This window comes from Polyodon spathula, chromosome 13, assembly GCF_017654505.1.
Source record: "Polyodon spathula isolate WHYD16114869_AA chromosome 13, ASM1765450v1, whole genome shotgun sequence".
In the NCBI taxonomy this organism is placed as follows: Eukaryota; Metazoa; Chordata; class Actinopteri; order Acipenseriformes; family Polyodontidae; genus Polyodon; species Polyodon spathula.
The window spans coordinates 16555640-16575041 of record NC_054546.1 but is presented as its reverse complement, the minus strand read 5'-3'; the positions used below and the strand labels follow the sequence as shown (position 1 = coordinate 16575041).

At 37.2% G+C, this 19402-nt stretch overlaps 1 protein-coding gene across 1 annotated transcript; it reads left to right on the top strand.

The window, feature by feature from the left end:
* The first annotated feature begins 11133 nt into the window (after positions 1 to 11133).
* Positions 11134 to 16412, top strand: LOC121326117 (protein phosphatase 1K, mitochondrial-like). The gene is made up of 7 exons (XM_041269290.1): positions 11134 to 11704; positions 12268 to 12728; positions 12841 to 12941; positions 14242 to 14407; positions 14693 to 14837; positions 14935 to 15069; positions 15527 to 16412. The coding sequence occupies exons 2-7, from the start codon at positions 12301 to 12303 to the stop codon at positions 15656 to 15658; spliced, it is 1107 nt and encodes a 368-aa protein (XP_041125224.1). The 5' UTR covers positions 11134 to 11704; positions 12268 to 12300; the 3' UTR covers positions 15659 to 16412.
* The last annotated feature ends 2990 nt before the right edge of the window (positions 16413 to 19402 follow it).

Below are 19402 nucleotides of genomic sequence, written 5' to 3'. Positions count from 1 at the left end.
AATGGGAAAACCTCCGCTGGATAAATGTTCAGTTAAAGAGCAGCAATATTGAGATGCACCACTGAGCAGTCTTTTCCTATAGCGCTGTTTATGGCCTATGGTGGTACTGTAGTTAATCTTGTTGCTTTGTTCATTACTGTTGGCATCTAAATTCAATAGGCAACGTTTCTACACTATTCCTTTTGTATTTAATTATTTTGACATTGTTTTGCAGTGGTTTGAGGATGCTTCATTAAATCAATGCTGTTTGTATTTGTCAGCTTCTGGAGAACATGCATTAGTAATTGTTACTGGCAACTGGCAATTTTCAAGGCAACAAGCGCAACCTGTTTTGGATTCAGGGACTGAGGAGGTTATTGTTATGGTATTCAAACCGGTTATTTTATGTTTGTATTTTATCAGTGTATTTTATAATATAAAGTTCAGAGACAAATGAGGGTATGACAGAAAATAGGTGTACTTCAAATATAAAACGACAGAATATCTATAGAAAACTAGTAAATATATACAGGGGTATATATATATTACTATATTGGGTTAATAGAGCCTACATTCCGGTGCACAGTGCAAAGCTGTACGTGTATATCTGTAGTCCTTTGAGTGCATTGACCTTGGTAATAAACCATGGAACTGGAACTGTGAATGCCATGGGCCTTGCAAGACTATTTTTAAATGACAGTCATGGGAAGATGCCAACCTTTTATTTACTGCCAAAACTGGCAGTGACCTTCGTTGAAGCGGAGTACTTTACTATCTGTTCCAATATTTAAAATCATTCCACCGCCTCTGAAATAGAGCTGTGTCTGTACGTGATAATATTGCAACAATATTGCTCTATACAGCCTGACCTTACCTGATATTTAATATTGTCGCTTTTGTTTTCAACCAATCGAGTTGTTTATACAGTAAGTGTGTCAACACCTGAAAAACATGTTGGAAGTTTTTGCTATGATTGTAATTAGCAGGTTCTTGTTCCCACTTGGTATCATAAATATTATATGGACGGTGTTGACACCTTGCCAACAAAAACTTCAGTTCTCTGCTCACACTTATCCAAGCCATTGCAAAGACTTTGATACAGTTCATGAAATATTCAACAACAGCGCCTGGTTACCGAGGAAATATGTACCCGTGGACAGCATTTTAGTAATTATTACTGAGTTTACCAGGTAATGCGGTTTGATTATTTCATTTATGTAACACCACCTATATTATAGTTTATCTGCATAGTTTTATTGTAGTGAGCTCAGGGGGGCTGATCCATTGTACCACCGTAGGTACAGTAGCCCACTCAAATAGAATGGGGGTAACTGTTTTGAGCTAGATCTTGCACATAAAGACCTTAAGTCTAAATATGATGCAACTTTGATGCAGTTTCATCTGGGGCTGTAGTTAAACTGCATGGATATAGTTACACATTTAACAGTAAACTGTTGAGGGTATTTATACATGGGTTGAGTTTGTGCTGTTGCAATGTAATAAATAAATGGCTGTCTGAGTTCTGGTTGGCTGAAACGACGTTGAGTGTTATATAAAAGGTTACACTGCTGGCTTAAAGTATTTTTCAGCCCATGTTTTGAGAAACCTCAGAACTGTTATTCACCAATCATTCGATTATGATGAAAATTAAGTTCTGTAGCACAAGTATTTGATAGCATTAGAATCTGGGTGATATATGGAGGCTGTTCAACTGACCATATCTCTGCAATTGATAAGAGCAGTCTTTTTAGCATTTAGCATCAGAATCTGAGGCTCTATGGAAGCAACATGTCTGTCTGTCCATCCGTACGTCATACACTTACATTTTACATATTGTTCCTAGAGAAGCAGTTATTCAGTTGTGATGAAACTTGGATAACATGTGGAACATGTCGGTCTGTCTGTCACACTCGCTTCCTATAAACATTCTTATCTGATTTTATGCCAATATTTTTCGGGTACTGTGTGATTATTACACGACTGAGGCTCATTGTATGTGTGTGTACTGGGTATTTTAAATACAAAAGTATACATTTTGCCATTACCCAGTGGGTTTATATTTACTGTAATTGTGAAAATCAATATTCTCCATGTGCACAAAAATGAGGTTGGGTGCACTCATTGGGCCTAATTTCCAAAGGTTTTGTGGTAGAAGTTATTAAAATACATCTTGGGTGCATGTGGGGGTTCAGTGAAGTAGCCAATAATGAAACACCACTGAACAACAGAACATACATTACAAATTCAAGATACTATCTGAAGTAACTTACAAAAAATAGATGGTGAGTAAGTAGATTCAAGAAAATGCAGAGAGTCCTTTTCTTCAGTCAGTTGCCAGGTTTATTGAGATATGCAGGGAGTCTGGTCCCAGGTACAGGACAAACACAATACTCAACATTACAATGTTTGCGTGACGTTAAATACCCTTCTGTATAGATGGTCCACCTCCCCTTTCTCTGACATTAACCAATGGTCAAGGTAATTTAATTTATTATGTGAGTGTTAATGTGTGTGTGTCTGTGTGTGTAGTCTAGTGTGACAACCTCTGAACTCAGTGCATTCTTCACACTCCTGGAGACAAAAGGTCCATACATCTGCCTTTTGTTATCTCCTTGCGACCCCCTTTGATGCCAGTGGGATTATCTCTTTTGATCTCTCTGAAGTCTAGAGCCTGTTCCCTTCTAGTCCACAGCATTGTTAGTTGGGCATTCATTGTTGGGCAGTTTGTAGACGCATCGTCTCTATCAATTGTAAGCAGTACATGCAATTTGAACCAGTCTGCTATCTGCAATATTAGTCTCTTTTCAGAAAAAAACACCAGTATAGCTCTGCCAGTCCACATGCGTAGCAAACTGCCAACCAATTCTCAATCCATGTTTTCCAACACTATCCGTTCTTATTTTCAGATGGATACACACCTAATTTGTGTCAGGATTCGGTCAATCACTGGCAAATAACCATTTAGCGATTTGAGCATTAATAATTATCAAAGAACGAAATGAAAGGTTATTTTGATAAAATTGGGAAATGTAAAATACCAAACAAGCGAAGAACGAAACAGAAAAGAGACAACTTCTTCAGTCTTTGATTTAAAGATATATGATCAAATTGCGAAAAGGGAGATACCTTAAAAAAAAAAAAAAAAAAAAAAAAGGTAGGGGTGTGGATCAGAAAACCAGTCAGTATCTGGTGTGACCACCATTTGCCTCAGGCAGTGCGACACATCTCCTTTGCATAGAGTTGATCAGGCTGTTGATTGTGGCCTGTGGAATGTTGTCCCACTCCTCTTCAATGGCTGTGCGAAGTTGCTGTATATTGGCGGGAACTGGAACACGCTGTCGTACACGTAGATCCAAAGCATCCCAAACATGTCTGGTGAGAATGCAGGCCATGGAAGAACTGGGACATTTTCAGCTTCCAGGAATTGTGTACAGATCCTTGAGAAATGGGGCCGTGCATTATCCTGCTGAAACATGAGGTGATGGCGGCGGATGAATGGCACGACAATGGGCCTCAGGATCTCGTCACGGTATCTCTGTGCATTCAAATTGCCATCAATAAAATGCAATTGTGTTCATTGTCCGTAGCTATGCCTGCCCATACCATAACCCCACCGCCGCCACCATGGGGCACTCTGTTCACAACGTTGACATCAGCAAACATACATGCTGTCTGCCATCTGCCCGGTACAGTTGAAACCAGGATTCATCTGTGAAGAGCACACTTCTCCAACGTGCCAGTGGCCATCGAAGGTGAGCATTTGCCCACTGAAGTCTGTTACAATGCCAAACTGCAGCAGGTCAAGATCCTGGTGAGGACGACAAGCACGCAGATGAGCTTCCCCGAGACGGTTTCTGACAGTTTGTGCAGAAATTCTTCGGTTGTGCAAACCCACAGTTTCATCAGCTGTCCAAGTGGCTGGTCTCAGATGGTCCTGCAGGTGAAGAAGCCGGACGTGGAGGTCCAGGGCTGGCGTGGCTACACGTGGTCTGCGGTTGTGAGGCCGGTTGAATGTACTGCCAAATTCTCTAAAACGACGTTGGAGGCGGCTTATGGTAGAGACATTCCTGCAATCAAAACTGCACATTTTAGAGTGGCCTTTTTATTGTCCCCAGCACAAGGTGCACCTGTGTAATGATCATGCTGTTTAATAGATTCTTGATATGCCACACCTGTCAGGTGGATGGATTATGTTGGCAAAGGAGAAATGTTCACTAACACATAATTTGAGAAAATTAAGCTTTTTGTGCATATGGAAAATTTCTGGGATCTTTTATTTCAGCTCATGAAACATGTTGTGTTTATATTTTTGTTCAGTGTAGTACTGCTTTTGTTCAGAATTATGTTTTTCATGTTAAGGAACAATTTAAGATGTTAACATGTGTCTAACTTAATTTCTTTTAGTATTCTTACTGATGAACCGATCACAAACAATAGTACAAATTACAGAAGGATGCACTGGTTGTTATCTAACCTCGTACTGAAGAGACAAACTAATTTACCAGGAAAATGTTCAACTTTTATTGTGAATATAAATCCATAACTGTGTCTTTTAATGCAGCTTAAAACATTGTAAATCTCAAATGTACCTTCTAAATGTTTTTTTTTTTTGCTTTCCTTTTGCTTTTTTAAGGCTGGATGTTTTATTTTAAAGTTCCACTGTCAACTACAGTATTGTAGTGTCCTGAGATGCTTCTTCCTGAATTAGTGGATTCAAGTTGAAATATTTCTAATTTTAAGTAATTGCAAAATTGTACAACTCACATCTCCTGCTCCTTTCATAAAGGCAAGTTATGATGGCTCAGAGATAGCACAGAACCTACTTAACTGCCTGTGTAATATGCAATGCCGGTGTAGTGGTATGTGTACAAAAACGTGACGCACATAATGTCAGAAAATGGTATGCTCTCAGATTTTTGGTACAGGTACAATCAATTGTGATCTGATGGATTTTTCTTATTGTCAAAAAGAGGTACATTTACCATTAATTATATATTCTTTTTTTTGCAAACTTAAACTGGAAACGGACAATCAATTTCTCTAGAAATGAAAAAACAATTCCCGATCAAGACAAAATGAGAAATCCATCGCAAAGACCCAATATTGCTTATGATAAATATTGGCATATTAATAGTGGAAAAATATGATAAATTATATTAAAAATGACGTAAAAGACTGGAAATAGCATAACGTACCAGATTTGAATGGTGTTTTAACGGCAGTTGTTAAGGCACGTGTGATCAAGCGCACTGAACAACATACCACTTTTAACGCATTCTTGAAAATAATACTACACTGGTACTGAATTGTTGGAGTCGGTATTGATTGAAAGCAAACTTCCCACACGACTACATACCTGACACATTTGTTCAGCCAGGTACTCAAATGTTTCTCTTCACATGCGGAAATGTTTTTTTCCCACTCACTATCCGAAAATCTTGCCAGTGTTTGGTTGCAAAACACATCACAATGCTGGCGTTCCATTACCCAAGTGGAGTGTTCACACGAGCGTCCTTTATATATAGCAAATACCAGCATCCACCATATTTTCACTCTCTGCTTTTGCCTGAGGAGCTGGACTTACTTTCTCTTAAATATATTGCATTGCCTTATCTTAACATATAAAGAAGAATGTTTGTCTGTCTGTTCCTTTATGCATTCGGACCCCACAGGAGCCAGTAAAACCAAACTATGCATGGCCTCCTCTTTCATCCAGGGGAAGGTCGAGGGCTATGTTTGGATCCAAAATTGACTTTATTTAGTAACCCCATTGCTGGATCAATACAGTAGCCATGTATACAGTAGCCATTTAAAAAATGGCAAAAAAAACAAGAAACTTTTTTTTAAAAAAAGGGAAAGGGGTCCAAGCGCATTGTGCGACACCCACGATCGGTAACGTATGAAAAACCATAACGCTACCGTTCCCCAATTTGTCATGCATGAAATATTGAAATATTGTGTTTCCCCAGGCAACGCTGGGTACTTCAGCTAGTTTGCAATAAAATACGCAGCCTACATTATGCCTCAAGCTTCTGCAACTTGACACTTAACAGGTTGTTACATGTATAATATAACTGAAAAATAAAATAAAAGCAAACCAAATGCAACCATATTTATTACTTTTGTTTGTTTTGCAATTTTGTTTGGTTTCCATTTCCTTAAATGATATGTTGACTGACAGTTTTGAAAGTTGTACTTGCATGTGTGAAAGGGTTGTGACAGTATTATACTGGCATAGATTGCGTAATTTCATGCTGTGTGAAAGGGTATTTAAAAAAATAAATAAATAAATTGAAATGTCTCTGATACAGCTCGATAGTAGCATTTGTGTGTGAAAGGAGTATTAGAGACCTCCTTAAACCTGTTTGAAGCTTTTAGACATCCCTTGCAGATCGGGAGCAAGTTATGCCCCCCTGAGAGAGTGAGTTTGTCAGCAATTGATGGTATACACCACTAATGAAAGCTCAGTGGCCTTTGTAGGGAATATTTAAGCAAAGGTATAATTTATTAAGTAATTTAACATAGATAGTATCCACTGTGCATAAATCCTTTGTGGTGTCATCCTTTAAAAATAACATCAGATTTATATGCTCTAACAATCAGTAGACTATTACACTTGATTCAAGTTCCGGTTGATATATAAGCAAACTTGCGATGAGACTATTCAGTTTGTTTTAAAAAAAAAAGAATGATTTATTTGTAAAACATGACAAAACCAGCAATAACATCATCTAGGTAATCCATCAAAGCAACTTCAGTATTAAATGTAGGAGATTCAATCACTTAGTTTAAAACTGCAATTACAGTGGGGACTCTTTCTAGTGTCCCATTATCGATACAAACGAGAAACAAACATTAAGCTGTTGGTTTTAAAAGGCAGCGCTTCATTTCTGAAATATCTGGTTCTGTATCTAGATATTTGTGTAATGCACTGAATACAATCAGCCGAATAGAACAGCTTTTTAAACGAAAGTTTATACGGCAAGATACTTGTTGTTTAATCGCATGCATAGATTGGAAGCGCATATGATGGCTCGCCTCTTCTTTAGGTAGCCTTAATTAGCATTAGCCTTAACGTAATACTGTGAGGTTTCAGTTTGTGTCGTTAGACAAAAGCAGTATGGCGCAACAAGAACTGGCTTCAGCTGGCATTGTCATAAAGGCCTCCAATTTTATATGATTTTGAACAAAGGGGGGTACAAAAAGTCTCTGATTGGCTAGTTTATGGCAGAGTGGACACTTCCTGGAGGTGTTAGTCGTGGGTTCTTTTGTGTCTGATTTGAATTTAAGAATAGTGTTTGGAACATTAACAAGTTTGCAATTCCTTTGAAGTGAAGGTGTTGGGACTTGTATTGATTACACAGGTGTTTTTGATTAAGGAACTTTTCAGACTTGTCAGTCTGAATTTGTATTACTTAGATGACTTGATCTGTATGTTAATGAAGGCAATATGACTTACACCTCATTAGAGAAATTCCACCTTGGTAAGTTTAATTTAATGTCAAATACCCATGAATACTTGATGATAATAGGGTTAATAAACAGAGCAAAATAATATATACACAAATTCGATGGACATGATGTATAAGATGAAGCACCAGTGTTTTGTCTTTTCTTTTTTGTTAGCTCAAGAAGCTGCATTAGATCTTTCTACAGAACTAACCAGGCCCCTATTGTCTCCAAAATGCTATTTCATGTGCATGCCAGTTATAGAATTGTTATAAAAAGCACTGTATGATACTGTCTTGAAAAGGCCTGTTGAAATATGATATGTCTTAAACACCTTTGGGAATTTACTGGCTTCGCCAGTAACATAAAACCAACAAAAAGCTGCCAAGAAGACATTAAGTTCCAGAGGAAATTGTTATAGCATGCAGAAAGGTGTTACCAATATGCTTAGTAAGCATTTAACAAGGGCTTTTTGTAAAGCAGAAACAGATGTTAAATTAGTTACTCAGGAATTAAGTATTTCTACTGTACATTGGATTCAAAAGTGTTATTTCAACAGTTATATTGCTCATTGATAAAAAGCAGTTAGCTACAAATGATGGTTCAGTATTAAGCTTAAAAAAGCTATTAAACTGTCATTGAAGCTACTTATTCTTTATGTAGCAATGTAAGTTACCATTCGTACCATAACTCAGTTCAAAATAAATGTAATGGGCAATAGAGACATGGGAGATTAAAGCCGAAGAGCTGGTAGGGCTTCTACAGATCTTTATGGGATGGTTGTCAGATCCGATACTTTTTAGCTCCAAGACCAAGTTATCACTTTTAAGCCTTCTTTAATACCTTCCTTAATTTACAAATAATTCAATAGTTGCTTATCGGTATTGTTGCAATGGATATTAATTTATATTTAGTTGTATACATTGCTACATGTAGCCATTTCATTGAATGTCATCATACACATTGTGTGCTAGTCCTATGAAATCAGCATGAGTAAATTCACATTCCAGTTTTTTTTACTGCATTGACATAATTTGATGATGATGATGCTGCCAAAAAAAGGAACACCTCTTGAAAAATATCTCCATGATTGCATTTGCTTTAATCTTTCTGTATACACTTCAGGTCTGAACGTGTCAAGTTGATGAACTTGTAATGTTTTACCAATGTTAGTTCAACAGTGTCCCATTGTTTAACATGCTAAAATCTTGCAGAAAACTTTTACTGGCATACAAACAATAATTATCGAATACTGGCAGAAGCACAGCTGTCTCTTGGCTTAGAGAACTCAAAGTTTTAGTGTTACCAATTGGAAACATGAGCAGCTATTAAATATTTTTCAAAATCTTCCCAAATTCTAACACATTTTACAGCAGCATTTTTTTCTTACATAATGGGTTTATCTGAATTATTTAAATGGTGGCAAATCTTAATACAGTCACACCTTTAACCATAAAATGATCTAATTGGTGCATTCTCTCAAATATTTTTACCCCTTTGTTACCTTCACTAAATACAACAAAATGCAGTATAAGGGATGCATTATACAAGTTCTAGGGCAGCACTGTGAATTGAATGCAGCATTCTTAGTCTGGTCTCACCAGTGCATTATACAACCTCACCATAACCTTTGATTTGTACACTTTTGACTATAAAGCCAAGCATTCTGTTTGCCTTTTCAATTGCTCCCCCAACTGCTGGGTCTTTGACAGAATCCACTATAATTAAGGCTTTTCTTATAATGGCCTTGTTCTGCTGCAGTTCGGTACCTGCCTTATGTTGCTTGAATACTACATGACCGGTACAAGACATTTATTAACCTTTGGCTTTGTGTAACCCCCAAATCTAACCATTTTAAGAGCGCTGTGTCCTGTTTTTTGATCTTTTATATCACTTAGGCTGATTATCTAATAGTTTAGAGTCTGGATTTTATTAAATTTAGGAATTTCAGCTGGGTTTTTATTTATTTGTATTTTGTTTACTAAAGTTTGTGTTTTGTATTTGGTTCAGCTATTTGTAATTCTAGAGTCCCAAATAGCTAAACCACTCCACTTTGCTGCACTGGAAAACAAACATACCCAAGTCCCATTGCATTCATTGCTATAGTTTCAGTGCCATCTCCACTGCCCCCTTATCATACCCATATTACTATTATTATTTAGTTTGACTTTCTAATCTGTTGTTTCTGAAACATCTCTGAAGGTTCAATTGTAGCAGCCATCTATATCCATGTTGGTCTATAGGTATTGGTGTCACCCAATATTCCCTGTTCTGCACAATGTATTTTAATGGGAAATGTTTAACTCTGAGACATTCTGTCCTCACATAGTTTCACTAAAGCAGGACAGCAAAGCATGTGTATATATACACATCTTTCTCTCTCTCTCTCTCTGGGGGTTCTAATAAGTGAAGACAACTTGGAAGAGAGGTTGAAACAGGGAGTCTCACTGTGAAGAAAGTGGGATAGATAAATGTAAATGGTAAATTGTATGTTGTCCATATAGCAGAGGTTTCCATAGATTTGTTTTTTATCCACCTTCCAGTCAAGTTTTCTATTCACCAATTTTGTATTAATTGTACCACCACTGCAATGGCCATGTAATTTTTTTTCTTTTTTCTTTTTTTTTTTTAGTCCTGTGTGTAATTTAACCCTATCAAACAGCTCTAACCCGAAGAACTAGTGTTCATTCAATCAATGAACTTTCATACTGGGTAATATGACTAAGCAACAGCAAAAATAACTGTCTACCTGCTTGTAAATTATTGTGAACTACATGGATATTTGTAAACTATCCAGAGATCTTGGTTGCATGCAGAACTGAATTGATGCCTTGTCAGATTTACAAGGGATAATGCATTTCTTTTTTCTCCAGATGTTCAGGGAGGCTGGGAATTATTTTCAACCAATCATCATCTGCTTGGAGAGAACACCCCCTTGGCCACTTATGAATAGATCTAATGTGGGGTTTTGTATTTGATGACTTAGATCCATTCACAGCAAAATTAAAATATACCTGTTAAGACTGCAATAATTAGGAAGGTAAAATTTTTGGTATAAATGTGTTTCATCCTAAATAAAATGCTAATATTATAGTAGCCTTTGTTATTTGCTGTTTTTAGTGAATCATTCCCTGGAGTTATATATCCTACAATCCTTAATTATTTGTTAGTGTCCAAATGCTACTTCTCTTCCTTACAAAATAATAGAAGCTCTACAAGTTAAGTGGTTGAGCATCAATTGATTACAATTCAATGTAAAATACTGGTAGTTTACAATACTGTTTGTATGGGGTTTTTGTCTTTTAGTTTTTTTATGGCATTTGAACTTGTTCTTAATAGTTTGTGTGTATACCCTCTGAGGGTTACATAAGTCACATAGCCTGCTGTATAGTAAGCATGTACTGTAGGCACAATATGTGTTAACCCTATTATTACCTTTACAAAGAAGGTGGCTGTAATTCTCAACTCGGCAGATTTTCTATACAGTAGTCTCCTGCTGTCATTGGTTTGTTTTTCCTTCTAAATAAAATGTTGTTTTTTTTTGTAGTTTCTATACTTTCAGCTCCATCAAGAACATTTTTTTTTTTTATAAAGGTGGTATTGTTTTGATTTATATGTACTAAAGAAAGGCTAAACTGTGGAGGAATGCTGCAGTGGTGATTACCAGTTCCACTAGATAAAAGTGCAAATAAAAAGCATTAGGTTTCCTAAATTTAAGACAGTTTGGTCTCTGTTGCCTTTTCTGGAATGTTCTGTATCTTTTGGTGGCTTCACTTGGGCGTTGCATTCGCCAGAGAACTGAAAATAAATCCGGTTTTTGCAAACAAATATAAGACTTCTTTGAAATTGACGGACATGTAAAAAAAAAATAAAATAAAATAAAAACATTGTTCACGGAAAAACAAAACGGAAGTTATGTACAATCACATGCGTGTGTGTTAGTTTGACATATTCACTGAAACGGACACTGAACTCTTTCCACATGGATGTCCGTGTATGGACAAGTAGCCAACCCCTAGCCCCAAGCTATTGTAATGTTCCTTACATCGAGCAGCTGTAGTCAATAGCGCATGCTCAGTTACATTGAGGCTATTTTACCCGAAGAGATCCACGCCTCCCAGGCCAGTCTGTGGGGTATTATTACTCCGCCCACCGATAGGTTATAAAAACCGTGGCGTGCAGCGCCAGTTGCTGACTGAACTGAAAGCTGCAGAACGTTTCAGACAGCATCGTAGAGACCGGGCTATTTTCAACTGCTTCATACGCTTCCCAGTAGGTATGTATACAAACGCTGGTGAACTGTGCATTTTTTTTCCATTAAACTTATGACTAAATAAATGTAAATGTCATTTTTAGTCTCTTATAAGGGTGGGCGGTGGCGGTTAAATATATGAGACTGTTTTAAAATGTTAAGTGTAACATTATTTAATTGGGTTATGCAAGTATTATATTGTTTTTGTTATATGCCAAAACAATGCATGCTACATTTTTATCTAACAAGGATTTCTTTCTGCAAAAAACATGCAGCTTTAATCGATTGTATTGCATCAGCCGGCAAATATTCATTGGTATCACCCCCACCCCCACAAATTTAACTGCGCATGCGTAGCATAAGCTGCGCAAATCAAAAATCGGGTTTGTGTGGTATTATGGGATTAATTATGAATGCGTTATTTACATCACAACTGACAATTATTCATAAAAGCAGCAAGAATTATAACCGTATCCCAGTCGCAATGTGAAATATCCCACCCCACACACTGAGTACATTGTATGTAAACTGTAATATAACAAATGCATGCTTTGCTCAACTTGGTGCCTTGTTTTGTTTATTTGCAGGTATTTATTTACTCTTTAAATCGTCAGATAGTTATGTCTATGGCCATCGCATTTTTCAAACATGGAAGGGTTGTGGTTGAGAGAGCAGTGAATATCGGCGCTTTCTGTAGTAAGAATTCTTGCCCCAAAATCTCACGGGGGATTTCATCAACCAGCGGAAGAAAGAATTTGGCAGCAGTAGCAGAGAGGCGTGTTCAGCAGCCCGCCGCATGGGACAGTTTCGGAATTTGGTTAGACGAGCCTGTTGTGCTTCCGCCTCGTTCAGTACATACCAGCCACAACATAAAAACTAACATTCCCAATGTTGGCTGTGCAAGTCAGATTGGAAAAAGAAAAGAGAACGAAGACCGTTACTGCATTGAAAAGCTTTCCGACAATATTTATTTCTTCGCGGTGTTCGATGGGCATGGCGGAGCTGCCGCAGCAGAGTTTTGCTCCAGGAATCTGCGACACTTCATTATGTAAGTTATTATAGTTGAGGTTAATGTAGTGGTAATTAATTTCTGTTAAATATGCCTTATACCTTAAACATGCGAGTAGCATTTCTAATAACCTGTGGCCCATCTTTTCCAGGAGAAACATTCAGCTGGAGTCTGAGCTGGAATCAGTTCTAGTGAAGTCCTTCCTTCAAATCGACAATGCTTTCTTGCAGAGCATTTACAGTTCAGGAGAAGGTGAGATTTTAAAATGAAATGCTGTCAGTTTAAACTAACTGGCTGTTAAATTGCTTTGCCTGTACAGCAGTATGGGTTTCACACAGGGTATGGCACATATTCAACTTTTGTTTTACATTTTATTTTGAGTTAGTTTACTGTGAAACCTTGCTGTTCTGTGGAGGGGGCATTAATTGCAAGGCAAATTGGGCATGTGCTGGTTTGCTTTGTATGGAAAACATGCTGTAAATGAATAGGTTAGACAATGAGTTTACCTAATGGCATGTAGTAACTGGTAAGACCATAATACACACGTGGCTCATCAGTAATTGGTTTCTTCTGAACACATCTGCCATTGAATGTTGCTAAAAGTTTTGTTGAACAATTTTATGCAGGGTAGTGGTAATCCAGCATATTTTATCCCTAATGATAATTATCGAACTGGTGGATTTGTTTAAATATGCATTTGTTTGGATTTGACCAGACAAATGCAAGTTGTGAAATGGCTTGCAAGCATATGGCACTGGAAAGTGCCCGCTAAAGTAAAGCTACAAACTGTATTGAAAGGCAGATCTATCTTGTTGGCTGGCTTTTGATTTGCTTTATGTATGGAGTTTGAAGCAACAACTCTATTCCATGAGCTGAAATGAATATAAACTGTATTTGATCTTCTAGGCCCTAAGTGTACATGTCCATGCTTGTATAATATACAATGCCTTTCTTGGATTAAGCATTGCAAAGTGGAATAGAGCTGTTCCTGTCTTGAAATTGAGTTAACAGGCATTTGATGAAGCCGTAGCTGGCTGCTTTGTGGTTTGTTACTACTTTTATATCTCAACCTAGGTGATGGAGTCCAGCCCTTCCATGTCTGGACTACTGAAGACTGCGAATGTTTTTTAAAAACCATGTAAACTCCTTGTGAGTTCTTTCTTCTTTTGAGTAGTTTTGCACAGATTGTCAGTAATTATTAACTTTTTTTTTTTTTTTTATGGTTTGAAATTGTAGTTTATGTAGCAGATCTCAACCTTTTTGTACAGTTAAAAGTAAACCAAGCAGTACTGATACAACATTACTGTTCCCATTGTAACTCCAGATGCTTACTAAAATAGTTTAAAATGTTTAATTACGCATTTGATGAATTACATGTTCAAATTTATTCTAACCTATTTGTTTTAAAATTTTACATTTTAATGTAAATTCAATTAATAAATTAATGCATTTTTTATATTGTATTTAATGCGATATGGTTTAAAGGCTTTGATTTTTGCAGTATCATTTTTTTGTAGTTCAGTTTGCTGACATTTAATTTTCTTCCTTTTAGATGTTGTGCTCTCTGCTGGAACGACTGCGACAGTTGCCTTGTTGCGCAGTAAGACTGAGCTTGTGGTTGCAAGTGTTGGAGACAGTCCAGCTGTTCTCTGCCGTGAGGGGAAAGCAGAACCCTTAACTGAAGATCATAGCCCAAGGCGTAAAGATGAAAGGCAAAGGTGAGTCCAGTGTCAAGATCCCTAAAGAGTATCATTCACAGAACTGTACCTTTTTTTAGATTGCATACTGCACAGGCCAGCAATTGGGAAGGGGTATATGAAGGTGGCCCACTGCTATAACTTTGCATTGGGGATCTCTAGATGAACTATTGGTCCTCTGGCTCTTAAGCCATCAGGTTAGCCAAAGTAAATGTTAGCTTGGTCTGTTTCATTCACCTTATCAACCCACCTCCCCTGTGACTACCCACTATCCACATTCCACATTTTTATTTAAACTTTTTGCAGAATTCAGCAGTGTGGTGGTTTCATTGACTGGAACAGTTGTGGTGAGCCTTATGTCAACGGAAGGCTAGCTATGACTCGGAGTATTGGTGATGTCCATGTTAAACCTTACGGAGTGACAGCAGAGCCTGAAATTACTGCAGTAAAGGTAAGATGAGCATTGATCTCCTCATGTACTGCTGCTGTTTCTTCTCTTGCACCCCCGCCTTTGTTCAACTGAAATTAAGTTGTTTTGTCTTTTTTAGTTGCAACATAATAAAGATTGCTTCCTGGTTTTAACAACTGATGGAGTTAGTGGGTTCATTGAAGGACAGGAAATGTGTGACCTTGTGAAGAAGTGTCAGGACCCATCAGAAGCTGCTCTTATTGTTGCTGATCAAGTAAGTATATGTCTATCTAGAGCTACAGTAGTGATTCCAGCCAGTAAAAGTTGCAGAAACACTGCTTTTGACTAATATATACAGGACAAAAAGTTAAATGCTAGTTTGGAATGTTATTACTAAACAGACCTAGACACACGATTGTATTAACAGCAACACTATAGTACTGTCTTTATGTACTTAAATGATAGGTCATCAAGAGGTGTGCAACAATTGTAAAGTAATGCTTGCAATTCCATATCTCGCCACAAAATACCTCAATGGTTGAAAATACTTGGGAACCTAACTTGTAAAGGGGGGCTTGGAATTTGAATCCTATCCAAGCAGAGTTTTATATTAAAAGCTTATCCATAACTTATCAGGGACACAACTGGCATATTCACTTAATAGTATATTCATTTAATATACTCAGAAATTTTGATTGGTGTTTTGAGTGACATGCTTTGGAATTTGACAGGCGCTACAGTATGGATCGCAAGATAATGTAACTACGATGGTGGTGCCACTTGGCGCATGGGGAAAATACAAGAATGCCCTGACATCCTCAAGCTTTGGAAGAATCATGGTGGCTAGCGGCCGGTGGAGTTAACTGGAAATGCAGTACGATTGGTCTGTTGAGCCATGACTGTTATGTATTTCTTGTACTGTTGTCACATGTCTTATTTCTTCATGCCATTGATACTGTGAAAAATGTTTGTCTTTTTTACTGTGCCCAAAGGATTAAGTTGTATAATATTGATTTTTTTGTACTCTGCAAACCACATCTGCTGTCCGCCTTTTGTTCTGAAAAGTGAAGCACAGCAAGCAGGACATCTGGACCTAAGAGGTTCTTGTACCATACATTTTGTTTATGAAAGTTTACAGATTTGTGCTGCAATGCACTTCAAAAAGTGCCATTTTCATCACTCCTCCCCATTTTAGCTTCAGATGGAACCATTTGTTTTAAACCAGAGGTTGTAGTAGGCTGACAATGTTTTTTTGTGGGGGGGACGGACTGATGAATGTATTTTAATTCATTGTATAGCTGTAAATTTATGTAGCATAAATGTTTGTAAAGAAAAAACTAATTATTTTAAAGATGCATTGTAAAGTGTGTGTTTGTTTTTTTTTTTTGGGGGGGGGGGGGGGGTTGCTTGAACAATTTACAAAAATGCTGGTTAGATTGTTCAGCCCAGTTATTTTTGGTTGAAAAGCAGATGAACCACTAATTAGATAGATTTGTTAAATTCCCTACAAAATACATGTATTTTTTCTTTATATACCTTATTGTGGTGTTGGTGGTCTCACGCTGTAAAAAGTGTTACCTGAAATATATTTTAAAATTAAAATGTTTCCACTCCTCACCTGAAGGTGTCAGAAGTTAACTGTCTGAAATTGGTTAAAGTAAAAGCAGGATTATTAGAAATGCAATTTGAAACAGCCTGCTCCTGACAGTGCTGGGGATTAGCATTGACTCAGTTTTACTCACTGTTTGAACTTTTACTTAAATATAGACATGTACCATGTGTTAAAGTTTCTGTATAAAAGGGATAATGACTATGGCTACTGCTAGTGCATATTGTTTTATTTAAGTGGTATATATGTAGATGAAGCATCTCAATAACTAAAGACAGTACCAGGACTGCAGAATTGAGAAGATTGGTGCACATGAAGGGCACTAACAGCAGTCAAAAGGAAAGTCTCCGAAAAGATGCTGACATTTGAAACAGACCTGGATAATGAAGGTGTGTGCACTTTCACTTGGCACTGCAGGTAAGTTGGATACAGTAAATCCTCCCATCTGTACAATTTAGTATAGACTGCCCTCTTGTGGTGAAAACTGGAGGTATACCAAAAAAATGAATTCATTCTTTGCTCATTGGCTATATACTTTGTAGGTATAAGTAAAATACTCAGGAACTGTGTGTTGTTTTCATAAGCCTTTTCTATTACACACAAAACAGCACTGTATGAACATTGACTTTCATTCATATCCTTGTGTTCTATAAAACATGTAGAAACTGTTTAGATGTCAAATAACTTCCTCCATAACTACTAAACATTCAATAGTTTCCTACATGTTAGGTGTGACCTAGTTGGTTTTCTAAATGTTGGTTATACATCAGTGGCAGTCACAGATTTTTGATAGTACGCCAGGCCCCCTAAGTGTTTGATACAGTATTAAAAGCAGTTTACATTGTTATTCTTCCATACTTAGCCATAAAAACATTCAATGCTACAATATGTAGAAATCCTGCAAGAAAAGTATAAATGAATGTCTTCAACTGATGACCTTTTGCAATTTAGTGGAACTGTCTGTCAAAAACTATTAGGTTTCTTTTAGCATTACTATAATCTTACTCTACCAAGCCATTAGAGGTCACTGTAGTTTAATTTTAAGCCTCACACTTTTTTCTTGAGGCTGTTACCTAAGCATATTTGGCAGTGCTGTTATACAACTTTTTTTGTGTAGGGGTGTTTCCTGTTTTCTTAAACTGTATTCACCTTTTTGCTTTTGATCTTGTGACCTCCAGTAAACACACCCCATAGATATTATGTATGGTATGTGTTTGACAGCATTCCCTTGAACACTTGGATACAATTATCTAAACAATAACAATTACAGTAGGATGTTCAACAGTATGTGCAGAGGAGGAGGCAGTAAAAGTAAACTGATACACAATATTCTAAATGACTGATGCATTGCTGCTATACGAGTGCCAATGCCACTACAAAAGGGCTATAGTGGCAGTATCATTGTTTAGGGGATCTGGTCTGTTGCTGTGGGGAGTTTGCTGACAACGCTGGTTGTAAAATCCTTTCCCAAATGACCTTCCACGGAACAATGGGAATGCAATGGTTCTAAAGGAGGTAGGGAGTAGCACAAGAGCAGCTACTGTACAGTGGTATGTGATAAAGTAATTGCCAGTGTCATGTGATGCAGTGCCATTACAGATTGTAACCCCTGTCATTGAGATGAGGTCAAAAACTGTAAACAAGCCAGGCTCTTTTGCAGAGCGGGTAAGATGTGCGCGCTTGCGGTGTGTATGGTCGTAGGGTCACGCCCAGCCTCATGTCATAGGTTGGCTGCAGCTGGTAACCAAGATTAATGGGGGAAGAAGGTAACATTCAGTGTTAACTTGTCTCAACATTTTTGGGGTATATCATTTCTTACTATGGAAACGGTACGTTAGTAATGGGGGGGGGGGCTTTACAAAATCAGTTATAAAAGGGAAATCAATAGCAAATGGTAACATTTTAATTAGTTTAGGAGTAGATCAGCATATTTTGTTTTCTTTGCCCTACTGGATAAAATAGCAGTTTCACATTATGCAATTTCCCATTTTTTTCAAGGTTATTGACTACAATCAGCACATTGTAAGTATTCACTACAAGTCACGCTTATTTGTGCTGACAGCACAGAAGAATGGGCTATTAAACTAAAATTATACTGCATTATGGTAAATGACAGCATAATAAATCATGTGTCTGCTGTTCTGCAGTGTCCTGGTCGATCTGTTACACAAATGATCCATGACAAAGACCTCTACGTTGAAAGTTCTTATACCCATTGTCTGCTGTAGCTACCTCCAAAGTTCCATAGGTCTATGACAGATTTTTTTCTCCAATGTATCCTTGAAATGCTCAATAAACAGTAACATTATGAAAACACATACATTGCTTTGACTACAACCTGGTGAATGAACATGGTTCTTTTAAAAAGGTCATTTTAAAATTCAGTTTTTGCATACAAAGAAAGCAGAGTTTAAAGCTGAATTGGTTTATTGGAACTACAATTTGCTTCAGTATAACTATTTTTATAGTGTTGATGAACAGCAATCATATTGTATTGTTGTTTGTTTAAAAATGCATTGTCCGGGCCTTTCAATTATAAATCTTTCATTGTTGAAGATTGCAGCTAAACATCCATAAAATAGTAATTGGCTCAGTTGCTAAGGTTTAGTTTTTAGTTTTAAACTGTTTTATATTTTTTACTGGCTTTACATTTAACTTGCTAACAGGTATGTAATTACTGACCCTTATATACAATGAGAAAAGTCTGGCAGCTTGATGTTACATTGTTCACCCCACAAGTTCCTTCTTGCTGCCTGCCAAGTAAGTCTTTTTGCCAAAAAGTTTATGCAACATTTCCACTAATAGTCTGGTGTTTGTTTCTTGAACTTCTATAGAATTTCTTGCACGTTCCTTGATAATTTTACTCACTAACAGTTTTTGTTTCTGCCTGTGTGTGTGCGATAGCATTGCTTTCACACCAAAATACATAATGGACAAACAATTAGTGAACTTTACACAAAACTGAAAATACAGTGACTGGAAGTTTGAAATGGAATAT

Excerpts from the sequence above, each read along its gene's own strand:
- LOC121326117 (XM_041269290.1), top strand. The coding sequence starts at position 12,301 with ATGTCTATGGCCATCGCATTTTTCAAACATGGAAGGGTTGTGGTTGAG. Across the intron at positions 14,408-14,692 it reads CGTAAAGATGAAAGGCAAAG|AATTCAGCAGTGTGGTGGTT; the intron begins GTGAGTCCAGTG and ends AACTTTTTGCAG. Across the intron at positions 14,838-14,934 it reads CTGAAATTACTGCAGTAAAG|TTGCAACATAATAAAGATTG; the intron begins GTAAGATGAGCA and ends TGTCTTTTTTAG.